At 43.3% G+C, this 24,840-nt stretch overlaps 1 protein-coding gene across 1 annotated transcript in view; it reads right to left on the bottom strand.

Annotated features, from left to right (window-relative positions):
• LOC126092249 (dipeptidase 1-like) overlaps nucleotides 1–24,840 on the bottom strand; it is a 310,126-nt gene that overhangs the window by 245,650 nt on the left and 39,636 nt on the right. The window contains exon 3 of the mRNA XM_049907759.1: nucleotides 931–1,084. Coding sequence (XP_049763716.1) covers nucleotides 931–1,084 — 154 coding nt within the window. The remainder of the gene's footprint in view (nucleotides 1–930; nucleotides 1,085–24,840) is intronic.

Raw genomic sequence — 24,840 nt, 5'->3', positions numbered from 1 at the left:
GCAAATTTGGGTTAAACATAAACGAAGCCAAGACAGAGTACCTCGTTATGACGCGTGGTCATTGTCAGACTGCTGATCATCTACAATGACTGCAGGTTGGGGACCAGTCCTACAAGAGAGTGCAAGAATTCAATTACCTAGGGGAACTTTTAACTGAGAACTCGTCATGCGAAGCAGAGGTCAATGCCAGAATACAAGAAGGAAACCGATCTTACCACAGCCTAGCACAACTGCTTCGGTGCAGATATCCCTCGAGACAGTTCAAGATGTGACTGTACAAAACCCTGATCCAGTCTGTTGTTCTATATGGCTGTGAGACATGAAGTATCCGGAAACAGGACTCCTTGTTTTTGAGAGAAAAGATCTTCGGTACGGTTCTGGATGCAGATACAGGGGACTGGAGGATCAGATACAACCAAGAGCTCGAGGAACTATACCAGCAGCCCAACATAGCAGGAACTGTCAAAGTCAAACGAATGCAGTGGGCCGGCCATGTGGCCCGGATGAAGGATCACAGATGGCCTCGGAAGCTCCTGGATTACACACCTTCAGGAAAGAGACCGCCAGGGAGACTCAAGAAGTGTTGGAGGGATGGACTCCATGAAGATTTAAACCAAGTGTCAATAGATGTGAACGGATGGCGGATAGCAGCAATGGACAGAATACAGTGGAGGATATGCGTGCGGTCCACTGGGCCTGGTGCCGTAGTAGTGGTAGTAGTAGTAGTAGTAGTAATGAGTGGAGCATTTTAAATCTTTAAATTCTGTGAATAATTGTGTGAAATATTGAAAATTTAACTTTTTGTTAGCTCTGGAATAAGGCAACCTGCAACGTTGGTTGTATAACGTGCGTGGGTTGGATGTTTAACGAACCAGATAACAGCGAGGTGAGGAAAAGTGTTGCATTCACGGTCGGACAGCGCGCGCTTACCTGGGCGCCGACCTTGCCCTTCCGCAGCCGCGGCAGGTCGGTGAAGCACGAGGTGCAGTTCCAGCGCGGGTCCTGCGTGAGGTCGCGGTCGAAGTCGAAGTCGTTGATCTGGTTTTTCTCCAGCGAGCGTAAGTTCCACGGCAGGTCGTTGTGGCTGCGGAGAGAAAGAAAAAGAGTGAACGCAGGAAGAAGAAGAAGTTGTGGGAGGGAAATGGCGCGGGGCCTGGGGGGATATTGGGCCGGAATTGGCTGGCCGCCAAGCGCGGCGCCGTCTGCGGAGCGGCCCCATCTGCACTGCCCGGTGGCTGCTTTATCGTAAGCGCCGGCGTTACGGGCGACCGGCGCGGTCCGCCAGCCCGTCACTGCCCACTGTGTGACCTCTGGCCTCTTAAACAATTTGCGAGCGCGGAGGTGAGAAGGGTATGAGGATTCCGTATATTCGATTCTTTTCTTGTTATATTTGTCATTTACACTGAGTGGCCGAAAATCGTGGGAAGTCAGTGGCTGCGGTGTCCGATGTGTGGTACTTCGTCTCCCTACAGAGGTAAATTCCTGACGCTACTCACTGAAGCTTGCGGGCGTCCGACTCGCAGCAGACGACTCTACCAGAGCGACGTGTCGTCCGGTCGTGAAATACTTGTGCTCGTCCGGTGCGCCTTTTTTGTCATCAGTGTTCTCAATGGTATTACGCATCCCACCACGAATACCCTCCCGCCACTTCCCCACCGCGTCTGCCCCCGCCCCTCTATGTCAACCTCCTCGTCTCAGAACACCACTAGCACCGAACATCCTCAATTATTTGTCGGCTACATTTCAATGTCTTTATTCTCATATGCAGTTATCTCAACTATCACGGAAGTTATTTCTTGCTTTCGTAACACGTATCCATTCATACTCCTTTTCCTTGTTAATGTTTTGGTTCAAGTGGCTCTGAGCACTACGGGACTTAACTTCTCAGGTCATCAGTCCCCTAGAACTTAGAACTACTTAAACCTAACTAAACTAAGGACGTCAAACACATCCATGCCCGAGGCAGGATTCGAACCTGCGACCGTAGCGGTCGCGCGATTCCAGACTGTGACGCCTAGAACCGCTCGGCCACTACGGCCGGCGTTAATGTTTTCCACATCTTCCTTCCCTCCCTGATTCTGCGGAGAGCCTCCTCATTCCACCAGATTTTCAACACCCTTCTGCAGCACCACTTCTCAAACACTTCGACTCTCTTTCTCCAACTGAGGCCAATGTTTGAGAGTTGTAGACCTTTTCCGGCCAGGTATGCCCTCTTTGCATGCACTACTTCGCTTTTTATGTCCTCCTTACTCCGTCTGTCATATGTACACTAATGGCTATTAAAACTGCTACACCACGAAGATGACGTGCTACAGAGGCGAAATTTAATAGACAGGAAGAAGATCTTGTGATATGCAAATGATAGCTTTTCAGAGCATTCACACAAGGTTGGCGCCGGTGGCGACACCTACAACGCTGACATGAGGAAAATTTCCAACCGATTTCTCATACAAACTTGACCGGCGTTGCCTAGTGAAACGTTGTTCTGATGCCTCGCATAAGGATGAGAAATGCATACCATCACGTTTCCGACTTTGATAAACGTCGGATTGTAGCCTATCGCGACTGCGTTTTATCGTATCGCGACATTGCAGCTCGCGTTGGTCGAGATCCAACGACTATTAGCAGAAAATGGAATCGGTGGGTTCAGGAGGGTAATACGGAACGCCGTGCTGGATCCCAACGGCCTCGTATCACTAGCAGTCGAGATGACAGGCATCTTATCCGCATGGCTGTAACGGATCGTGCAGCCACGTCTCGATCCCTGAGTCAACAGATGGGGACGTTTGCAAGACAACAACGACATGCACGAACAGTTCGACGACGTTTGCAGCAGCATGGGCTATCAGCTCGGAGACCATCGCTGCGGTTACCCTTGACGCTGCATCACAGACAGGAGCGCCAGAGATGGTGTACTTAACGACGAACCTGGGTGCACGCATGGCAAAACGACATTTTTTCGGATGGATCCAGGTTCCGTTTACAGCAACATGATGGTCGCATCCGTGTTTGGCGACATCGCGGTGAACGTACATTGGAAGCGTGTATTCGTCATCGCCATATTGGCGTATCACCCGGCGTGATGGTATGGGGTGCCATTGGTTACACGTCTCGGTCACCTCTTGTTCGCACTAACGGCACTTTGAAGAGTGGACGTTACATTTCAGATGTGTTACGACCCGTGGCTCTACCCTTCATTCGATCCCAGCGGAACGCTACATTTCAGCAGGATAATGCACGACCGCATGTTCAGGTCCTGTGTGGGCCTTTCTGGATACAGAAAATGTTCGACTGCTGCCCTGGCCAACACATTCTCCAGATCTCTCACCAATTGAAAACGTCTGGTCAACGGTGGCCGAGCAACTGGCTCGTCACATTATGCCAGTCACTACTCTTGATGAACTGTGGTATCGTGTTGAAGCTGCATGGGCAGCTGTACCCATACACTCCATCCAAGCTCTGTTTGACTCAATGCCCAGGCGTATCAAGGCCGTTGTTACGGCTAGAGGTGTTTGTTCTGTGTACTGATTTCTCAGGATCTATGCACCCAAATTGCGTGAAAATGTAATCACATGTCAGTTCTAGTATAATGTATTTGTCCAATGAATACCCGTTTATCATGTGCATTTCTTCTTGGTGTAGCAATTTTAATGGGCAGTAGTGTAGTTTTTCTTCCAAGGTAGCAAATTCCATTGTTTCGACTAATCCGTGGTAGCGAATTTTATTTCCAGTTGATCGCTAATCTCATTTCTGCCATTTTCTTCATGCAGGGTACCACAGCCGTCAATGTTCTGAAGGACAGTGTCATGGTACCACCTTAGCTGTGCTTCATTAACAACTATGTACTTGATATGAATGTGTGGGGTCTATTCTTTCGGGCACGTCCGAAAGAACAGACACCACACATTCATATAATTGATTCGCCTCGACGGGCGATATATCCACAACCTACAATGCTGATTTACGTTCGACCTCCAGCGGGAATCTAAAATTAGCGAACATCGGGGACATCGATAGTGAGTGCGTATAAGTGGCGGTAGGTGGATGTATGGCTCAGCCAGAGTGTGCCGAGATTCTCCACGCATTTGCAATAAACACTGCATCTGGGTGGCGCAGAAGTTAACACAAGTGCCTAATAAGCAGGAGATTCTTGGTTCGAGTCCTGGTCTGAAATAAATTTTCACTTGGTGATTCCGCATAAAGTCCCGATGTATCTGGTATTATTAGTTCCTTCCCTTTCCTTTCCTTTTGCCCTACCTGCCTTCAGTTTGGATCACTATTTACTTTATTCCGTCTCGCACGACTGACCAACTTCTCGTTACCTATACCACTTGGAATGCCCAGTGAAGCCAATCGTGAAGATCGTGACGAAGGAAATACTTGTTAATTAAGCAGCAGCTAAGATGGAACCATAACACCGCCCTTTAATCTCATTTCTGCTACTCCTCGTTACTTTCATCTACTTTTGGCTCACTCTCAATCCATAGTGTGTTGTTGTTAGAGAGTTCATTCCATTTAAGAGATTCCTCAGTTCTTCCTCACTTCGCTGAGTGTAAGAATGTAATTAGCAGATCTTATCGTTGATACGTTTTCACCATGAATTTTAATTTCACTCCAGAATATTCCACTTATTCCGTCACTGCTACTTCCATGAATAGATCAATAGTGGCATAAGACTGCACTTATACATTTTCTCATATGAGCGCCTATACTGTACCTTCTGACCTCGAACGCCGAATTCACTAGTAAGCTTCGATATGATGAGACCCGTTACGTGTCGGTTAACTCATTCATCCTAGCTACACACCCGTCTACACTCGCGGATCTGGGAGCATCATTAGGGCCTCATATATGCTAAATCTTTTAATGAAGCTACACTTTCTATGCATTTTGCCGAATCAGTTTACATTTCTCGTAATAGGCATATGCTGTCATACTACCGCTCTCAGACATTGATTTAGAATGGTTCATCATCATTGTCTTTAAGATTTAGGCATGTGAATTGTCCAGTCATATGATCAATGGGTTTCGTGGATTTTTTCGTGCTATTTGCTTATATAACTACATCTTTGGAATTCTCTTATTGTCTATTCGTTCAGTACATTCTTTCCATTTTACATTAGTTTGTGAAAACTGCTACGCCTGTATGGAATATTCTCAGTCAATTTGCAATAGAAGCGTGTAGAAGAATGGAACCAAAACAAGGAACTAAGACTGCAGAGAGGTGGTAAGCATGTGAACGGAGCAGCGCCATCTTTTGTGTGACCGGACGTATCAGCGTTACGCCACGCTCAGTTGGTGCAGGGTCCATAAAGTGGAAACTTGATTCAGAAGGATATAGGTTGCAGTAAGTACTGGGAGATGAAGAAGCTTGCACAGGATAGAGTAGCATGGAGAGCTGCATCAAACCAATCTCAGGACTGAAGACCACAACAACAACAACAACAACAGATGAAGAGAAGCAGCTAGGAAATAAGTAAAGGGAACATCTATGTCGTGTTGTGTCAACAATGAAAACCTGTACAAGACTCGAAACATAGTTTGACTAAAACGCATGAAATACTAATCATGCAAATAATGTGACTGAAAACCGACGTGAAATTAAAAGAAAAGTAGCAGGTATAGTAATATAGTAACATGCTAGAAATTATGCATAATAGTAGGCAGTGGGTAAGTTTAGATAAAAGGAATAATAATAATGTATGAACAAAGAAGAAACGTTAAATCAATTATAAAACCGTCCATGAGCAGGAAGAACCTTAAATCCATCAAAATAATAAAGTGAATGATTTCTACATAATAACCAAATGTATATAACCAAATAGATAACCGCAGTCTTGTTCGAAAGGTCGAAACTGATAAAGCCGCTTGGTCCTTTCTACTGGTTCGACGTTATAACACTTCGCCTGGTGTGGGCATGTCTCAGCCGACGGTACGACGCCGTCTGCTGAGGGATGGACAGATAGCAAGCACGCCATTACGGCAGCTCAGCTGGAGTACTAATCACCAACGCCTCAGACAGCTAGGGGCACGAGAACGCTGTCGCTGGCGTGCTGAGTGACAAAACGTAATGTGTTCGAGCTAGTCCCATTTCAGCTTGTCCTACAGTGACGTTATACACAACCGTGGTAAAGGCAACAGGGCCAGACTGGATTGTTCAGCGGCATAGCGGACAAACACAAAGTGCGATGGTTTAGGGCAGCAACCGCTCCACCAGGGAAGTTTTAGATTCCCTGACTCAGCCCCTTCTGCAGGCCACCCCATATGTCACATTTCAGCAGGACAACGCTCATTCAAATGTGGCGAACAATGTGCAATCCTTCCTTGCAGAACCTCTGCCCTACATCTTCATCCAGCGTGTCGCCCATCGATGTCTGACATATAGTCGGTCGGAATTTTCCTCGTTCTGGTTCTCCTGAATCTGATTACATACCACGACATCTAGAGAGACTGACAGCAGCACGTGGACTATAAATATAAGAAGCATGCACGGTTATTTAATGATAATCGTTTGTGCATTGTTATTCCTGAATCAATGGGATAAATTTCATTGTGATAAAATGTATCTTTCTTGATGCTGCAATTTTCACAAACTGTAGTTCCTTATTTCATAGTCTCTCATCTGTACTGAACATTTCTATCTCCTTATACCATACAATTGTTTCATTTTTCGTCGAAGAGCGTAAAGATTAGTGCAGGATTTAATTTTGGGAGCGAAGCTTAGAGTTGTACATCCGCCATGGTCCACACCTCGCCCGGCGCTTGTTATGAAAATGAAGAACGTTCCCCACTCTGTATCACTGCAAGGAAAACGGAAGATTGACAATACTAAGACATTCACAGCCATGAAAAATAACAAACGAGTACGTGTAACAAGTATATTTGGATTCAATGAAATGCATAAACATATCCTAAAAATTAAGATCATTTCGCCTTCAACCTAGTCTAGTTGATTATTTCGTCAAGACTAGGTTTTTCCTGTTTTCAGTTAATACGAGTTTTACATATTTAGGTCCTTTTCTAAACATAGCAAACCATCTTTCGCGTGTATGTGACAAGTATTCGACTAGAATAAACAGACGAGTACAATACGTGGGTGAACAGAACCAGAACGAATAATGTGAGCATATCGTTTCCACGTGCTAGATAAACGTGAAAAGCTTGCTATACAACGACCGCTTGCCCAATATACCGTCGAAACAGGCAGTATTGTTCACTTTGAAAGGTGATAGTAACAGTCGGAGATTATCACACTGCCAGTTTTTTTTTTTTTTTTTTTTTTTTTTTTTTTTTTTTTTTTTTTGATCAGGCTACGAATAGAGCATGTAGTCAAAACTGACGCATCACAACAAGGAGGAAAACGCATAGTTCATTTTCCGTTAGATGATGCTGAGAATGAATTTATGGCAGAAACTGGAGACTTCGTTTGCCAAACGATATTAACAGATGTAGAACACAATAAATACTTATGTTCTGCTTCTGATTCTTTAAATGCGATTCTCGGTGAAGGCGAAACAGGGCAAAATGCTTTTATACTGCTCTGCGTTGCCATCGATGAAGAAAATCAGTAGAGAATTAGAGAGCTTTCTCTCGACTTTATTGGCTTAACCTCAAGGTTGGTCAATCAGTCGTTAAAATGATGTGCGGCGAGCTGAAACGTCTCGGCTTACAACTGTCGATACTCATTAAGTCCTTACTGCGTCTGTGTTGCAGAGTTGCGCTCATGTAGTCACTTTTTTTGAACTGTTTCAAAAACAATTTTTTTTAAATTTTTGTAGCCAAACGTGGAAAGCTTTAATAGAAAATACTGGATCATTGCTTCATGGCCTATAGGAAACGAGATGGTCTATGTGTATAGATGCTGTGCGTCCATTTGCTAAGCAGTTTCCGGGATAACAGAGGGCGCTGGAATTTGCTTGCATGCATTGGGCTGAAGGTCATTCAGAAGGATTTGAAATCATTTAATTGTTTCTTGATATCTACAGTGTGATGCAAAGTATTAACTGCAATAAACGTACGTAACGTTGTGCTTCAAACAAGAAAAACCACAAAAGATGTTGAAAGTGTCAATGTTACGAGTCCAGCCGAAGAATTGAATAATTTTAGAAATAGTTGGGATACTATTTACGCAGAAAGTTGCAAGGTATCAGAAAATACTAGAATATCACCTGACTTTAATGTAACGATTCGTGGCACGGAGAAACGGGAAGGCAAAAGGCAACACTTTGTAGATGAAACACCAGAAGGAGATTTAAATCAGAATCCAGAAGAGAGTTTCAAATAAATGTTTTCGGTGTTATTCTACGTACATTTGTAGGAAACGTAACTATAAGGTATGCCGCCATAGACACATGAAAATACATAAGTCTGGACGATTCTACACTATCAGAGCGCGTAGGAAACATGGTATCTTTGTAGAGCATATTGACAAGCAGGACTTTAAAGAAGATTCATGCAGCTAATTTTGGGATTCAGCCACTTCCGCATCTACATATTCTCAATACTATTCGTAAGGGCAATTTTATGCGCTCTACCTGTTACTGTTGCTCAAGTAGAGCGATCATTCAGTGTTCTTGCAAGAGTTAAGAACTGTTTGAGAAATATAGTGGGGCAAGAGCGACTTGTGGGGTTAGCTATGGTCGCAATAGTGTACGAGTTAGCCCGCTCTTTAGATTATAACGGAATTAGAAAAGAATTAGTATGTAACAAACCTAGAAAGAAAGCATAATTTTGTAAAGTGTCGCATTTACGTAAACTACGAACATGCAAAAGTTTATTAAAAAAAAGGAGCTGTGACTTTTTACATGAAAATTTTCTGATTTATCCAGTAAGCCAAAGTTTAAAATAAAAGATTCGGGAGGAGGGTGGCCTAAGAGCCCTTATCCAGAACCCAAAAATCCTAGCGCCGGCAATGGCAGGGCGATACTGGGTACAGCGCATCCGGTGGAACTCCCGACTAAGACTGTATTGATGGATTCCGCAGGGTGCTGCTATTTCAGTATCCTAATGTGATGATACGTTTCGGAAAAAATAAACAAATCTTTAAAACAGAAGCGCCCTTCATTGGATAATAAACGACGGAGTCACAATAAAAGAAAATTACACATCCTATCATTTACTTTCAAAATCAATAAGTTTCATATAAAAATATATCAGAGCTGCAATCAAGGCGTCACTCGATGATGTGCTTCATGCGGCAGTGAATTACGACACTGGCGGCCAAAAGAGTAGTTCACCCTTTTAGAGGTTTCCAGTTCACTCAAGATTTATTGTTCCAACAGTGCATATGGAGTACATGAAATGATTACATTTACAGATCAATAGCACAAGCAGTTCTGAGGTACCATGTATCGATTCATGTTGGAACATCCACATTAGTACGTGGTGTAGCCTTCACTAGTGTCAATGCAAGTGCCGACTATGGCATCTAGTCGGTCGTACAGATGGCGAATGCTGTCCTGGTGATACGTTGTGCCACGCCCGCTCTACCTGTCCACGTAATTCTGTAAGAGTTGCTGCCTGACGAGTCGCCGGAGTCACTTCTCGTCCCACCACGCCCCACACGGGAAATCGATCTGGCCAGGGAAGTTGCTGCAAGTCTTGCACAGAACGTTGAGTTTCACGGCGTTATCCTGTTGGAGCAACACATCACCTCCCTGTTGCAAGAACAGCAAAATAACGGCAAAGTAAGGGGTATAACAACATTCTGTACGTACTGAGGGCTGGTCAGTATCCCCTCCAAAACACCAAATGTGAACGAGAGTTGTAGCCTGCAGCACCCAGACCATAAGGCCTCGGATGCACCCTACGAGACAGCAGTCAACGGGTGTACGTCGTACGCGCAAACGACAATCACCTGGGTGCAGGTAGACTCTGCTTTCATAGCTGAAGACCACGGCGCACATCCTCTTATAGCATCAGTCGAACCGAGTGCATAGATATTGTTGCGTGAGTGGAAGAGGCCCTAGAGGTGTGCGTGCCCATAGTCTCATTGCGAATAACAGGTTCGCAACAATTCATTTTTGACACATATGGTCTCACTAAATCTCTCATCTGTGCTGAGATAGCTGTACGACTTGCCACTGCAGGCCTTATAATACGACGATCCTGGCGGGCGTCTGTGCAGCCTGGGCGTCAGGGACTTCGTCTACGAGTGTGAGAATGATACCAGTGTCGTAGCACAAGAGATGCAGCACGTCCAACTTCTGTGAAATTCCCGGAAAGGGCAATCCCGCCACTCGGAAGGCCGCACTTTGACCCCTTTCAAACCAATTCAGTTCACTGTAGGAGGCGCGAGTGCGTCTGTGGCACGATTTCCTGCTTGCTTCTCACGTTTGCACCACATTCAGCCATCTGGCTGTGAGCATTCCCTACTAAGGGACAGACAGAGATGGATCTCAGCTATGCCACTACGCTATCTGTTGGTGGGCGACGTTGAAACCAGTATCACTACATCTACGAGGTGCATTCAAGTTCTAAGGTTTCCGATTTTATTTTCTCCGGACTGGAAAGAGATAGAAACATGCGCATTGTTTTAAAATGAGGCCGCGTTCATTGTCAAAACGTCCCAGAGATGGCAGCACCGTACGGCAGATGGAATTTTACCGCCAGCGGCGAGAATGAGAACTGTTTTAAATACTTAAAATGGCGACGTTTTCCTTACTTGAACAGCGTGCAATCATTCGTTTTCTGAATTTGCGTGGTGTGAAACCAATTGAAATTCATCGACAGTTGAAGGAGACATGTGGTGATGGAGTTATGGATGTGTCGAAAGTGCGTTCGTGGGTGCGACAGTTTAATGAAGGCAGAACATCGTGTGACAACAAACCGAAACAACCTCGGGCTCGCACAAGCCGGTCTGACGACATGATCGAGAAAGTGGAGAGAATTGTTTTGGGGGATCGCCGAATGACTGTTGAACAGATCGCCTCCAGAGTTGGCATTTTTGTGGGTTCTGTGCACACAATCCTGCATGACGACCTGAAAATGCGAAAAGTGTCATCCAGGTGGGTGCCACGAATGCTGACGGACGACCACATGGGTGTCCGTGTGGCATGTTGCCAAGCAATGTTGACGCGCAACGACAGCATGAATGGGACTTTCTTTTCGTCGGTTGTGACAATGGATGAGACGTGGATGCCATTTTTCAATCCAGAAACAAAGCGCCAGTCAGCTCAATGGAAGCACACAGATTCATCGCCACCAAAAAAATTTCGGGTAGCCGCCAGTGCTGAAAAAATGATGGTGTCCATGTTCTGGGATGGGACAGCGAGGACGTAATCCTTACCCATTGAGTTCCAAAGGGCACTACGGTAAAATTTGCATCCTACGAAAATGTTTTGAAGAACAAATTCCATCCTGCACTGCAACAAAAGGGCTGCGCGTGTGCTGTTTCACCAAGACAACGCACCCGCACGTCGAGCTAACGTTACGCAACAGTTTCTTCGTGATAACAACTTTGAAGTGATTCCTCATGCTCCCTACTCACCTGACCTGGCTCCTAGTGACTTTCGGCTTTTTCCAACAATGAAAGACACTCTCCGTGGCCGCACATTCACCAGCCGTGCTGCTATTGCCTCAGCGATTTTCCAGTGGTCAAAACAGACTCCTAAAGAAGCCTTCGCCGCTGCCGTGGAATCATGGCGTCAGCGTTGTGAAAAATGTGTACGTCTGCAGGGCGATTACGTCGAGAAGTAACGACAGTTTCATCGATTTCGGGTGAGTAGTTAACTAGAAAAAAAATCGGAGGACTTAGAACTTGAATGCACCTCGTACTATCCACCAATATGCTGTCATCGAACCGACATCCACGTCTTCTTTTCATGTATATTAATTTTTTCCAGCACTGTACATCACAAGTTCCGTCAATATACAACGTTCAAACGTCTATTTGCCATAATCGTAATTATAGCTAAATAACTAATTTTAACATATTAACAGAATCTTCCGTCGGTTCTTGGTAGAATAACATTACAATAAATGAAAAGCACCAGTTTGCTTTTCTTCTACAATATTACTTTCATTGTAAGCCGAAAACCGGTTTACAATAAAAGTAATATTGTAGAACAAAAGAAAACTGGTGCTTTTCATTTATTAACTAGTTTTAAAGTAAAAATAATCAGAAAATTAGAGAACACTGTAGAAAATAGTAATAAGGAACACTCTGTACAATCAGGAAACTGAGTGATGCCGATTTCCTAGCATTAATTAGATTTTAAATCTTAATTAATTTGAGAATATTGTAAGTACTATTAAAGCTCTTCAGCGAAATTTATCTCCACGTACATACTCCACAAGCACCATACGGAGCTTGGTGGACAGTACCTCGTATCACTACTAGTCATTTCCCCTCGCAAATGCAGAGAGGGATAAACTACTATCTATATGTCTCCAAGTTTCTCTTATCTTGTCTTCGCGGTCCTCACCCCAAATGCACATTGGTGACGGTGAAATCGCTCTGCAGTCAGATGCAAATACTGATTCCCTTAATTTTCACAATAGTGTTTGGTAGAAAGAAAGTCATCTTCCCTGCATTGATTACCATATGAGTTCACAAAGCATCTCCGTAACACTCATGTGAGTATTCAAAGAACTGTGACTGATGCCCGAACAACGAGGAACTAGTATGCAATGAGACTAGAAAATAATGCACTGATAATGGCTCGGCATTAGCCGAAATCTGGATTTGCCAAATAAAACCTGCAAAGAGAAAAAAAAGAAGGACTTCTGATTGCTGCGCCCTATAATTTATGAATAATACTCACGTGTTGATCGAATCTAGGGGCAGACGCTTCGATGTCTTCATTTAATAGCACCTATTGGAGATCCCAGACACTCGAGTTCTCTATAGATGAGATACACCTTCGTAAAATTACCAAAATAAACCTACGTCGACCATTCGCCTTCCTTACTACATCTACCTGTACATCATCATCTACATGGATAGTCTGCAAATCACACATGTGTACTGGGCAGAGGGTTCAATGCACCACCTTCATAATAATTCTGTATTATTCCACTCTCTAACAGCGAGCGGAGAAACGAATAGCTGCAGCTTTCTGTGCGAGCTCTGACTACTCTCATTTTATTATGACGATCGTATTTCCCTAAGTAGTTGTCGTCAATAAAGTACACTATTGGCCATTAAAATTGCTGCACCACGAAGATGACGTGCTACAGACGCGAAATTTAACCGACAGGAAGAAGATGCTGTGATATGCAAATGATAAGCTTTTCAGAGCATTCACACAAGATTGGCGCCGGTGGCGACACCTACAACGTGCTGACATGAGGGAAGTTTCCAACCGATCTCTCATACACAAACAGCAATTGACCGGCGTTACCTGGTGAAACGTTGTTGTGATGCCTCGTGTAAGGAAGAGAAATGTGTACCATCACGTTTCCGACTTTGATAAAGGTCGGATTGTAGCCTATCGCGATTGCGGTTTATCGTATCGCGACATTGCTGCTCGCGTTGGTCGAGATCCAATGACTATTAGCAGAATATGGAATCGGTGGGTTAAGGAAGGTAATACGGAACGTCGTGCTGGATCCCAATGGCCTTGTATCACTAGCAGTCGATATGACAGGCATCTTATCCGGATGGCTGTAACGGTTCGTGCAGCCACGTCTCGATCCCTGAGTCAACAGATGGGGACGTTTGTAAGACAACAACCATCTGCACGCACAGTTCGACGACGTTTGCAGCTGCATGGACTATCAGCTCGGAGACCATGGTTGCGGTTACCCTTGACGCTGCATCACAAACTGGCGCGCCTCCGATGGTGTACTCAACGACGAACCTTGGTGCACGAATGGCAAAACGACATTTTTTCGGATGAATCCTGGTTCTGTTTACAGCATCATGACGGTCGCATCCGTGTTTGGCGACATCGCGGTGAACGCACATTGGAAGCGTGTATTCGTCATCGCCATACTGGCGTATCACCCGGCGTGATGGTATGGGGTGCCATTGCTTACACGTCTCGGTCACCTCTTGTTCGGACTAACGGCACTTTGAACAGTGGACGTTACATTTCAGATGTGTTACGAGCCGTGGCTCTACCCTTCATTCGATCCCAGCGGAACGCTACATTTCAGCAGGATAATGCACGACCGCATGTTCAGGTCCTGTGTGGGACTTTCTGGATACAGAAAATGTTCGACTGCTGCCCTGGCCAACACATTCTCCAGATCTCTCACCAATTGAAATCGTCTGGTCAACGGTGGCCGAGCAACTGGCTCGTCACATTATGCCAGTCACTACTCTTGATGAACTGTGGTATCGTGTTGAAGCTGCATGGGCAGCTGTACCTATACACGCCATCCAAGCTCTGTTTGACTCAATGCCCAGGCGTATCAAGGCTGTTGTTACGGCCAGAGGTGTTTGTTCTGTGTACTGATTTCTCAGGATCTATGCACCCAAATTGCGTGAAAATGTAATCACATGTCAGTTCTAGTATAATGTATTTGTCCAATGAATACCCGTTTATCATGTGCATTTCTTCTTGGTGTAGCAATTTTAATGGCCAGTAGTGTACTTTTGCTTTCGGAGAAGAAATTGGTGATTGAAATTTCGAGAGAATATTCCGCTGCAACGCCTTTGTCTTAATGTCGTCCAACCTAAATCCTATGTTATGTGACACTCACTCCCCTGTTTCACGATAATACGAAACGTCCTGTCCTGTTTTGAACTTTCTCGGTGTACTGCGTTAATCCTATCTTGTAAGCATCCAACACCGCTCAGCAGATCTCAAAAAGAGGACAGACAAGAGTGGTATAGACAGACTGTCTACTAGACCTGTTGCATCTTCTAAGTGTGTTGGCAACAAATCGGAGTCTTTCGTTTGCTTACACACAATCTTTTGTATGTGTTATTTCGAATTTAGGGTGTTCGTAATTGTAATTTCTAAGTATTTAGTTGGATTTACCACCTTTAGGTTTGATTTATTTATCTTGACACCGAAGTTTAACTCATTCCTTTTAGCACTCATGTGGATGGCCTCACATTTTCTGGTATTTAGGATCAATTTTCAGTTCTCACACCACACAGATATCTTTCCTAAATCGTTTTGAATTTTTTTTTTATTTTCTGTCGAATTTACTAGACCTTAAGCATCATCGGCAAACAACCTATGGCGGCTGCTCAGATTGTCTCCTAAATCGTTGATATACATAAGCAACAGCTGAGGGTCTCTAACTCTACCTTGGGGCACCGAGCGAGGTGCCGCAGTGGTTCGACACTGGACTCGCATTCGGGAGGACGACGGTTCAATCCCGCGTCCGGCCATCCTGATTTAGGTTTTCCGTGATTTCCCTAAATCGGTCCAGGCAAATGCCGGGATGGTTCCACGGCCGATTTCCATCCCCGTCCTTCCCTAATCCAATGAGACCGATGACCTCGCTGTCTGGTCTCCTTCCCCAAAAACAACCCAACCCAACTCTACCTTGGGGAACGCCAGAAATTACTTTGGTTTTACCCGATGACTTCCAGTGAATTACTACTAACTGTAACCTTTCTGAAAGGAAATCATAAATCTAGTCTCACAATTTGATTACAAGCCGCTTGTGAGGTACAATGTCAATAGTCTTCTGGAAATCTAGAAACATGGAATTCCATCTTACCACCATTACGTGGTCGTTCCGTATCATATCGCTTTGCAGCGTAACGCGTAGATGTTATATCTATGTGACGGTGCGAAGGAGTACATAAATACTGAATTCGAACATCAAAGCATCGTTTTTCCTAGTTGTCTGTACTAACTTATATTTTTCTACGTTTAGATCTAGCTGCTATTTATCATACCAAATAGAAATTCTGATTAAGGCTAGCTGTATCTTTCTACAGTAAATCAACGACGATACTTCCTGATGTACTGCAGCGTCATCAGCAAACAGTCACTGACTGCTGCTCGCCCTGTACGTCAGATCATTAATATGTGAGTATACAGGGAACAAGAGAGGTCCTGTCACACTTCTCTTGGGCTCTCTTCAAGATAACCGTGTCTCTGATGAACTCTCGCCATCCTTCTGTGATTTATTACTTAAGAATTCATCGAGATACATATCTGGGAACCTAATCCGTATGCTCGGACCTTCATTAACAGTCTTCAAGTCGAGCATCTTTTCGAACACTCTCCGGAAATCTAAGAATATGGAGTCTGCCTATTGCTCTTCCTCCATGGTTCGTAGGATATCATTTCTCAAAATGGCAAGCTGAGTTTCGTAAGCGCGACGCTTCTTAAATCCGTGCTGATTGGTGGACAGGAGCTCATAATATTCATAATATTCGAACTTAGAATTTGTTCAAGAATTCTGCAGAATACTGATGTTAAGGATATTGATCTGTTATTTAGTGACAAATGGTCATCACCAGTTGAAAGATGAGGAGATGTAGTCTGGATATCAAAGGGCTCGTGGTCACTTCTAATGACTTATTAATCAAAGTGTAGTAACCAAAGAGAAATTTAATGAACGATTGCTGGAGCCGAACAGTAAATGAGCTCTGTCTGGCTTCAGTGGCTGTGGATTTTGAAGCGGCGCCAGTAATTTTAATTTGGGATACCAGATGTTGTTTTTATCTCCTTTATTGTAATGGTGTGCTAAAAGTAGGTGATTTGGAGGCAGTGTGTTGGTGCAGGAATATGCAGACAAGGCGCGCTGAGTGTGTGAATCAGGGGTTACTTGATTGGGATTCTCGTGTTTATGTGAGTCGGAAGGTTTAGCAGAAGTTACGAAGACAAGTTTTGGGAGACTACAATGCCGCACTGTTGAACATTGTACAATTCGGTGCGAAAGAGTAAATTTCTGACTTAGCAGAAGTTTTATGCAGTGGCACCGATCTTTGATTTACAGTTAACACACGCAACTCTGAATTTTAATGGTTTGTTGGTGATTATGTACAACTGTACGAAGCGGAAATAGTGGAATTATTTGGCAAAATACTGCAGTTCAAATCTGAAAGGTAATATTACTCTCAAGCAATCTTTTGCTGGGCTGGATACTCATGTGTTCATCCTGTACAATTGATTACCGATATTTATTGCCGATTTTTTTAATCAAGCCGAACATCAAACCAATTCTCGGGTGGCCTAGAGTTATTCATTACCCACGTCCTCTATTTTAGTGGTCGTTGACTTCAGAAGCAGAAACTTTGAATCTAAGTGTGATCATGTTAGTCGTTCCCGAGACAACCAACAGCCAAACAATTTAGTGTCCACACATTGTATCAACGCCCTTGGTACAGCCAGGAAACATTTATTGCCTGTAAGGTCGCATATTCTTTCGAAACATTTGAACACAAAAACGTATTTAGTGTATGATTTTCGGTGCAATGCTAGGTTATTAGAATTAGGTGATCTAGAAAGAAACAAAGTCACACGCAGAGATAACACGTGCAGGAATGACGTTCACTTACTTTAATTCTTAAGCCGATCACGTCATGGCGATGCTGCTTGGCAGTGGAAATGGAAATGAGCGTTTGGCGTCATTGGCCGGGAGGCCCCTCGCGGGGCAGGTCCGGCCGCCTTGGCGCAGGTCTTATTACAGTCGGCGCCACATTGGGCGACCTGCACGCCGGATGGGGATGAAATGATGATGAGCACAACACAACACCCAGTCCCTGAGCGGAGAAAATCTCCGACCCAGCCGGGAATCGAACCCGGGCCCGGAGGACGGCAATCCGTCACGCTGACCACTCAGCTACTGGGGCGGACTGCTTGGCAGTAACCTTACGACGATGGTTTTTTCCTAACGACATACTCACTCTAATGCGCTTTCGCACACGTTACAGACATCTAACCGCCCACTTGATGCAATAAAAAATTATATCAGCATTCAGTTAAAACTATTATGTCTCAAGGACATTTTCTTGACGTTATTGTGACCACTCTGGTACCTAGCAAGCGTCATTCTTTTTGAACCCGACGGAAAGTACACGGCAATATCTGACAGCAACGAAGTGAAACAAGGGTGTCAATCTGAAAGCTGCTTTACAGTCTGATTTTGTAGCAAGACACGAGTGTGGACATCAGAAGACTTCATAGATAAAACTGTCCTTGGTAAAGGCGTTTGACACCTTTATGTTGCGTATCTCATCATTTATAGTGCACGTGGTCCGTCAAATACGTTTTACTCTGACATCAACAGACGTCGCGTTCTGCCACCAAGATGCTTTTTTTTTCTTTTTTTTATCAGTCCTCTAACTGGTCTGATGCCACGAATTCCTCTCCTGTGCAAGCCTCTTCGTCTCAGAGTAGCACCTGCAACCTATGTCCTAAATTATTTGCTAGATGTATTCCGATCTCTGTATTCATCTACAGTTTTTCCGTTTTTTCCCCAACAGCTCCCTCTAGATTAGATTATATTATATTAGATTAATACTTGTTCCATAGATCATGAATACGACACTTCGTAATGATGTGGAACGTGTCAGGTTAATAAAAGATGTCTGTACAAGATATTACATTACACAAAATATTACATGACACGTGGAAGTTATTCCCTGATGTCTCAAGACATCCTACCCCTTCTCATTGTCAGTGTTTTCCATACATTTCTTTACTCACCGATTCTGGGAGAACGTTCTCATTCCATACCTTATCAGTCCACATAATTTTCAACATTCGTTTGTTGCGCCACATCTCAAACGCTTCTATTCCTTCATTTTCCGGTTTGACCACAGTTAGTGTTTCACTGCTACACAATGCTGTGCTCCAAACGTACATCCTCAGAAATTTCTTCCTAAATTAAGGCCTATATTTAATACTAGTAGGCTTCTCTTGGCCAGGAACGCCATTTTTGCCAGTGTTAGTCTGCTTTTGATATCCTCCTTCTCTGTCATGAGGTATTTTGCTACCTAGGTAGCAGAATCCCTTAACTTCATCTACTTCTTGATCACCAGTCCCGGTATTAAATTTATCGCTGTTATTATTGCTACTAATTCTCATTACTTTCGCATTTTTCCGATTAGCTCTCAACCCGTATTGTGTACTCATTAGGCTGTTCATTCCATTCAGCAGATGCTGTAATTTTTCTTGCCTTTCACTAAGGAAAGGAACGAGGGAATGGTCTCATTGATATCCTTTTACCTTGAGTTTTAATTCCACTTTTGAATCTTTCTTTTATTTCTGTCACTGCTTCTTCAATGTATAGCTTGAACAGTAAGGGCAAAAGACTACTTCCTGTCTTATACCTTTTTTTATCTGAGCACTTCGTTCATGATCTTCCACTCTTATTGTTCCTTCTTGGCTCTTGTATCTATTGTATGTTATCAGTCTTTTTACATGGCTCACCCTATTTTTTCTCAGAATTTCTAACATCGTGCACCATTTGAGATTGGCGAACACTTTTTTCCGAGTCCACAAATGCTATGAACGTGTGTTAATTTTTCTTTATTTTTGCATCCATTCCCAACAGCAACCTCAGAACTGCCTCTCTGGTGCCTTTACCTTTTCTAAAGCCAAACTGAATGTCATCTAACAGATCCTCAATATTCATTTCCATTTTTCTGTATATTATTCTTTTCAGCAACTTGGATGCGTGAGGTTTAAGCTGATTGTGCAATAACTCTCACACTTGTCAGTTCTTGCAGTCTTTAGAATTTGTGGATAATGTTTTTTTTTTTCCAAAAGTGAGATGGTATATCGCCAGACATTCTACACACAACGTGAGTAATCGTTTTGTTGCCAGTTCCTCCAACGATCTAATGGAATGTTATCTATTCCTTCAGCCTTCTCGATCTTAATTCTTCCAAAGATCTTTTTAATTCTAATACTGGATCCTATATATCTGCTCTGTTTCCTATTCTATAATGTCATCCGACAATTCTTCCCCCTCATAGAGAACTTCCCACCTATCAGCCCTTTCCTCTGTATTTAACAGTGGAATTCCCATTGCACTCTTAATGTTGGCACCATCGTTTTTAATTTCACCGAATGTTCTTTTGACTTTTCTGTATTCTGAGCCAGTCCTTCTGACAAACATTTCTTTTTCTATATCTTCACATTTTTCATGCAGGCATTTCACCTTAGGTTCCCTAAACTTCCTGTTTATTTCATTCCTCAGCGACTTGTATTTGCGTGTTCCTGAATTTCCCGGAACATTTTTGTACTTCCTTCTTTTATCGATTAAATGAAGCATTTCTTGTGTTACCCTTGGTTTGTTCGCAGTAATCTTCTTTGTACCTATGTTTACTTTCCAACTTCCGTGACTGTAGTTTTTAGGGGCACTCATTCCTCTTCTATTGAACTGTCTACTGAGCTATTCCTTCTCGCAGTATCCATAGTCCTGGAGAACTTCGGGCCTATTTCCTCATTCCTTAGTACTTTCGTATCCCAATTTTCTGGGCATTGATTTTTCCTAATTAGTCTGTTAAACTTCAGCCTCCTCTTCATCACTACTACATCGTGATCAGACTCTATATCAGCTCTGGGGTACAACTTACGCCTGTCCATGACGCAATCTACGTGAAATCTTCCTGTATCTCCAGGTTTTTTCCAAGTATACTTCTTCCTCTTGTGATTCTTGAACAGAGTATTCGCTCTTATTAACAGAAATTTATTAAAGAACTCAATTAGTCTTTCTCTTCTCTCATTTCTCGTACCAAGCCCATATTCTACTATACCGGTAGCCTTTTCTTCTATTCCTTTCCTTACAACCACATCCAGTCTCCCATTACTGTCAGATCTGCATCTCCTTCTGCGTACTGTATTACCCTTTCAATATTCTCCTATATTTTCTCTGTCGGTATGTATACGTGAACTGTCGGTTTCAGTGTTGGTTTGCTGTCAGTTCTGATAAGTATAGGCCTATCACTGAGCTGTTCACAATAACTTACCTTTCTATATTTTACAGAACCATATACTAAACAGTGGAGAAGAAAATGGATAATCTGTTGGCTGACGTTCAGTTTGGTGTTAGGAAAGATAAAGGCATTAGAGATGAAGTTCTAACGTTGCCCCTTACAATGGAAGCAAAAGGTAGTTCAGTTTCATAGGATTTGGTGACTTTGAAAACGCCGTCGACAATATGAACAGATGGAAGATTCTTTAAATGTATAAGAAAATTGTACAAGTCAACGGAAAGACAAGTAGCATACAATGCATACAAGAAACAAGATGAAATATTAAGAGTGGTAAATAAAACTATAAGTGTTCGTATTAAAAATGAAGGGTAAGACTGGATGAAATCTCACGTCAGCCTGATTACCTAAAAAGTAATTACAAAACTAAGAGAGAGATTCACGAGTGGTATTAAGATTTAGTGAGAAAGAATGTCATTGTTAAGGTTTGGTGAAGACGTTGCTGTTCCCGTAAAAGTAAGGAAGATTTACAGAACCTGTTGAATGAAATGGTCTACTGAGCACGGAATATGAACTGAGTGGTAAATAAAACTATAAGTGTTCGTATTAAAAATGAAGGGTAAGACTGGATGAAATCTCACGTCAGCCTGATTACCTAAAAAGTAATTACAAAACTAAGAGAGAGATTCACGAGTGGTATTAAGATTTAGTGAGAAAGAATGTCATTGTTAAGGTTTGGTGAAGACGTTGCTGTTCCCGTAAAAGTAAGGAAGATTTACAGAACCTGTTGAATGAAATGGTCTACTGAGCACGGAATATGAACTGAGATGAAACAAAAGAATGAAGAAGAAATTGAGGAACAACAGAAATGAAATTAACGAGAAACTTAACACCGGAATTAGGTTTCATGTCGTAAACGAAGCAAAAAGCCAAGAGATGATAAGTAGAAGACTAGTGTATACAAAAAGGACATCCTCGTTGTCACCTAGTATAAAACATGGAGTTTACTTTTGAATGAAATTTCTGACAACGTGAGTCTAGAGCACAGCATACTACGGAAGTGAATAATATAGACTGTGGTAATACTTGACAAGAAGGCAGTCGAACCTTTTGACATGCAGTAATGCCTGGCATTTTCGCGGAATGAGGTGTAGTTCCCCATAAAAATGCCGAAAATTAATTGCATTGATAAGTATCAGCAGAACTGCGATGACAGGAAGATGCGAAAAACACGAGCTGGAAGAAGGGACATGATGTTGGGACCTATCAAAACATCAGTTAATATACTTAAGAAGCAAAAAATTGGTACACCTGCCTAGTATCGTGCAGGGCACCCATGAGCACCCAGAAATGCCGCAACACGACATGGCATGGACTCGACTAATGTCTGAAGGAATGCTGGAGGAAACCGACACCATAAATTCTGTAGGGCTGTCCATAAATCCGTAAGAGTACGAGTGGATGGAGATCTCTTCTGAATAGCACGTTGGAGGCATGCCGGATGTGCTTAATAGTGTTCATGTTTGGGGAGTTTGGTGGGCAGAGAAAGTGTTTAAACTCAGAAGAGTGATCCCGGAGCCACGCTGTAGCAATTCTGGACGTATTGGGTGTCGCAGTGTCCTAGAATTGCCCAAGTCCGTTTGAATGCACAATCGACATGAATGGATACAGGTGATCATACAGGATGCATACGTACGTGTCACCTGTCAAAGTCGTATCTAGACATATTATGGGTCCCATATCACTCTAACTGCACACGGCCTGCACCATTACAGAGCCTCTACCATTTTGAACAGTCTCCTGCTGACATGCAAGGTCCATTGATTCATGACGCTGTCTCCAGGCCGTACACGTCCATCAGCTCGATACAATTTGAAAAGAGACTCGTCCGACGAGGCAATATGTTTCCAGTCATCAACAGTCCAATGTCGATGTTGACGAACACGTGAAAACTTGTGTTGCTGTCATCAAGCGTATACGAGTGGGCCTACGGCTTTGAAAGCCCATATCGATGGTATTTCGTTATATGGTTTGCACGCTGATGCTTGTTGATAGTCCAGCATTGAAATCCGAACAGTTTGGGGAGGAATTGCATTCTGTCGTCGTTGGGCCCTTTCTTGCCGCAACGATGTCGGAAATTTGATGTTTTACCGGATTTCTGACATTCACGGTACACCCGTGAAATGGAAAATTCCCTCTTCATCGCTACCTCGGAGATGCAGTGTCCTATCGCTCGTGCACCGACTATAACCCGATGTTCAAACTCACTTAAATCTTGATAACCTGCCATTGTAGGAGCTGTAACCGATCTAAGAACTGTGCCAGGCACTTGTTGTCTTATACAGGCGTTTCCGACAGCAACGTTATACTCTGCCTATTTACATATACCTGTATTTGAAGGCGTATGCCTATACCAGTTTCTTTGCCTCTTCAGTGTATTTCCATGATACTTGAGACAACCAATCAAGGCTGAATTTGTAGGAATTGACAGCGTTTAAAATAAATGAAAAAAAGGAAAGAAATTAGTATTCAGGCTGTCAGTTCTACTGTGCCACCGAGCGTTATGACGCAGTGTTTAGTAGCGGTTCTATGCGCTTCAGTCCGGAACCGCGCTGCTGCTACGATTCAGGTACGAATCCCGCCTCGGGCATGGATGTGTGTGATGTTCTTAGGTTAGTTAGGTTTAAGTAGTTCTAAGTCTAGAGGACTAATGACCTCAGATGTTAAGTTCCACAGTGCTCAGAGCCATTTGAACCATTTTTGAGCAGTGGGTAGCACATTAGACTCGCACCCGGGAGGACGGCGGTTCATACCTGCGTCCTGCTATCCTAATTTAGGTTTCCCATGATTTACCCAAATTGCTACAGACAAATGTCAGGATGGTTCATCTGAAAGAACACAGTCCATTTCCTTCCCCCCTTTTCCTAGTCCAACCTTGTGCTCCGTCTGTAATGACCTCTTTGTCCACGGAACACAAATCTGCTCCTCCTCCTCCTTTTGCTATACTGTGAATGTACGACCTGAAAGAAAAAGTGAAGCACTCAAAAGATAGAATCAGTTGTCAATATCACTTTGGGCATGTGTACTCTAGTGGCAGGAGTGTTAAGTAATCAAAGTTGCAATTCTCTGTGACAGATAGAACGGTCACGAGAGTACATTAGTGTTGTTCGAGTACATTAGTGTTGTTACCAGGGTTGGTAGGGTATATAAGGAAAATGAACAGCGTCAGATGTTGAGCAGTCACTATGAATTCGTGTGGGACAACAGAGTTTGAAAGGGGCTTCATTATGGGTCTCCAGTTCATGGCTGGTCGAATCATGCGTGCAATATCTAGATTTGTAGACCGCAAGAGCTGACAAATACGAGAATTATCGCACAAACAGCTTAAAAGCTCGTGTATCCGGATCTGGATCAGTATGGCTTTATAAGGGTAAAAGCAGCTCTGACGTTACCGCTGATAATGGAATCAAGACTAAAGAAAAACCAAGAAACGATCATAGGATTTATCGACCGGAAAAAGCGTTCTGCAATGTAAATTAGCGCAAGATACTTGTAATTCTGAGGAAAATAGGGTAAGCTGTAGGGAGGGACGGGTAATACACTACAAACACTAGAGCAAAAAGGGAACAATAAGAGTGGAAGACCAAGAACGAAATGCTCGGATTAAAAAGGGTGCAAGAAAGTGTGGTAGTCTTTCACCCCTGTTGTTCAATCTACGCATCGAAGACGTAATGAAGGAAATAAAAGAATGTTTTAAGAGTGACATTAAAATTCAAGGTGAAAGGCTCTCCTGCGGAGGCTTCTGTGAAGTTTGGAAAGTAGGAGACGAGGTACTGGCGGAAGTAAAGCTGTGAGGACGGGTCGTGAGTCGTGCTTGGGTAGCTCAGATAGTAGAGCACTTACCCGCGAAAGGCAAAGGTCCTGAGTTCGAGTCTCTATCTAGCACATAGTTTTAATCTGGCAGGAAGTTCCTTTATTTCAGTTAATGTAATTTCTTTTGTCGTGTTAAAAATTTTACTTTGTATAATTTCAGCTGCTTC

The sequence above is a fragment of the Schistocerca cancellata genome, chromosome 7, assembly GCF_023864275.1.
Source record: "Schistocerca cancellata isolate TAMUIC-IGC-003103 chromosome 7, iqSchCanc2.1, whole genome shotgun sequence".
In the NCBI taxonomy this organism is placed as follows: Eukaryota; Metazoa; Arthropoda; class Insecta; order Orthoptera; family Acrididae; genus Schistocerca; species Schistocerca cancellata.
Note: the sequence above shows the minus strand (reverse complement) of the source record. Positions and strands in the feature narration are given on the sequence as shown.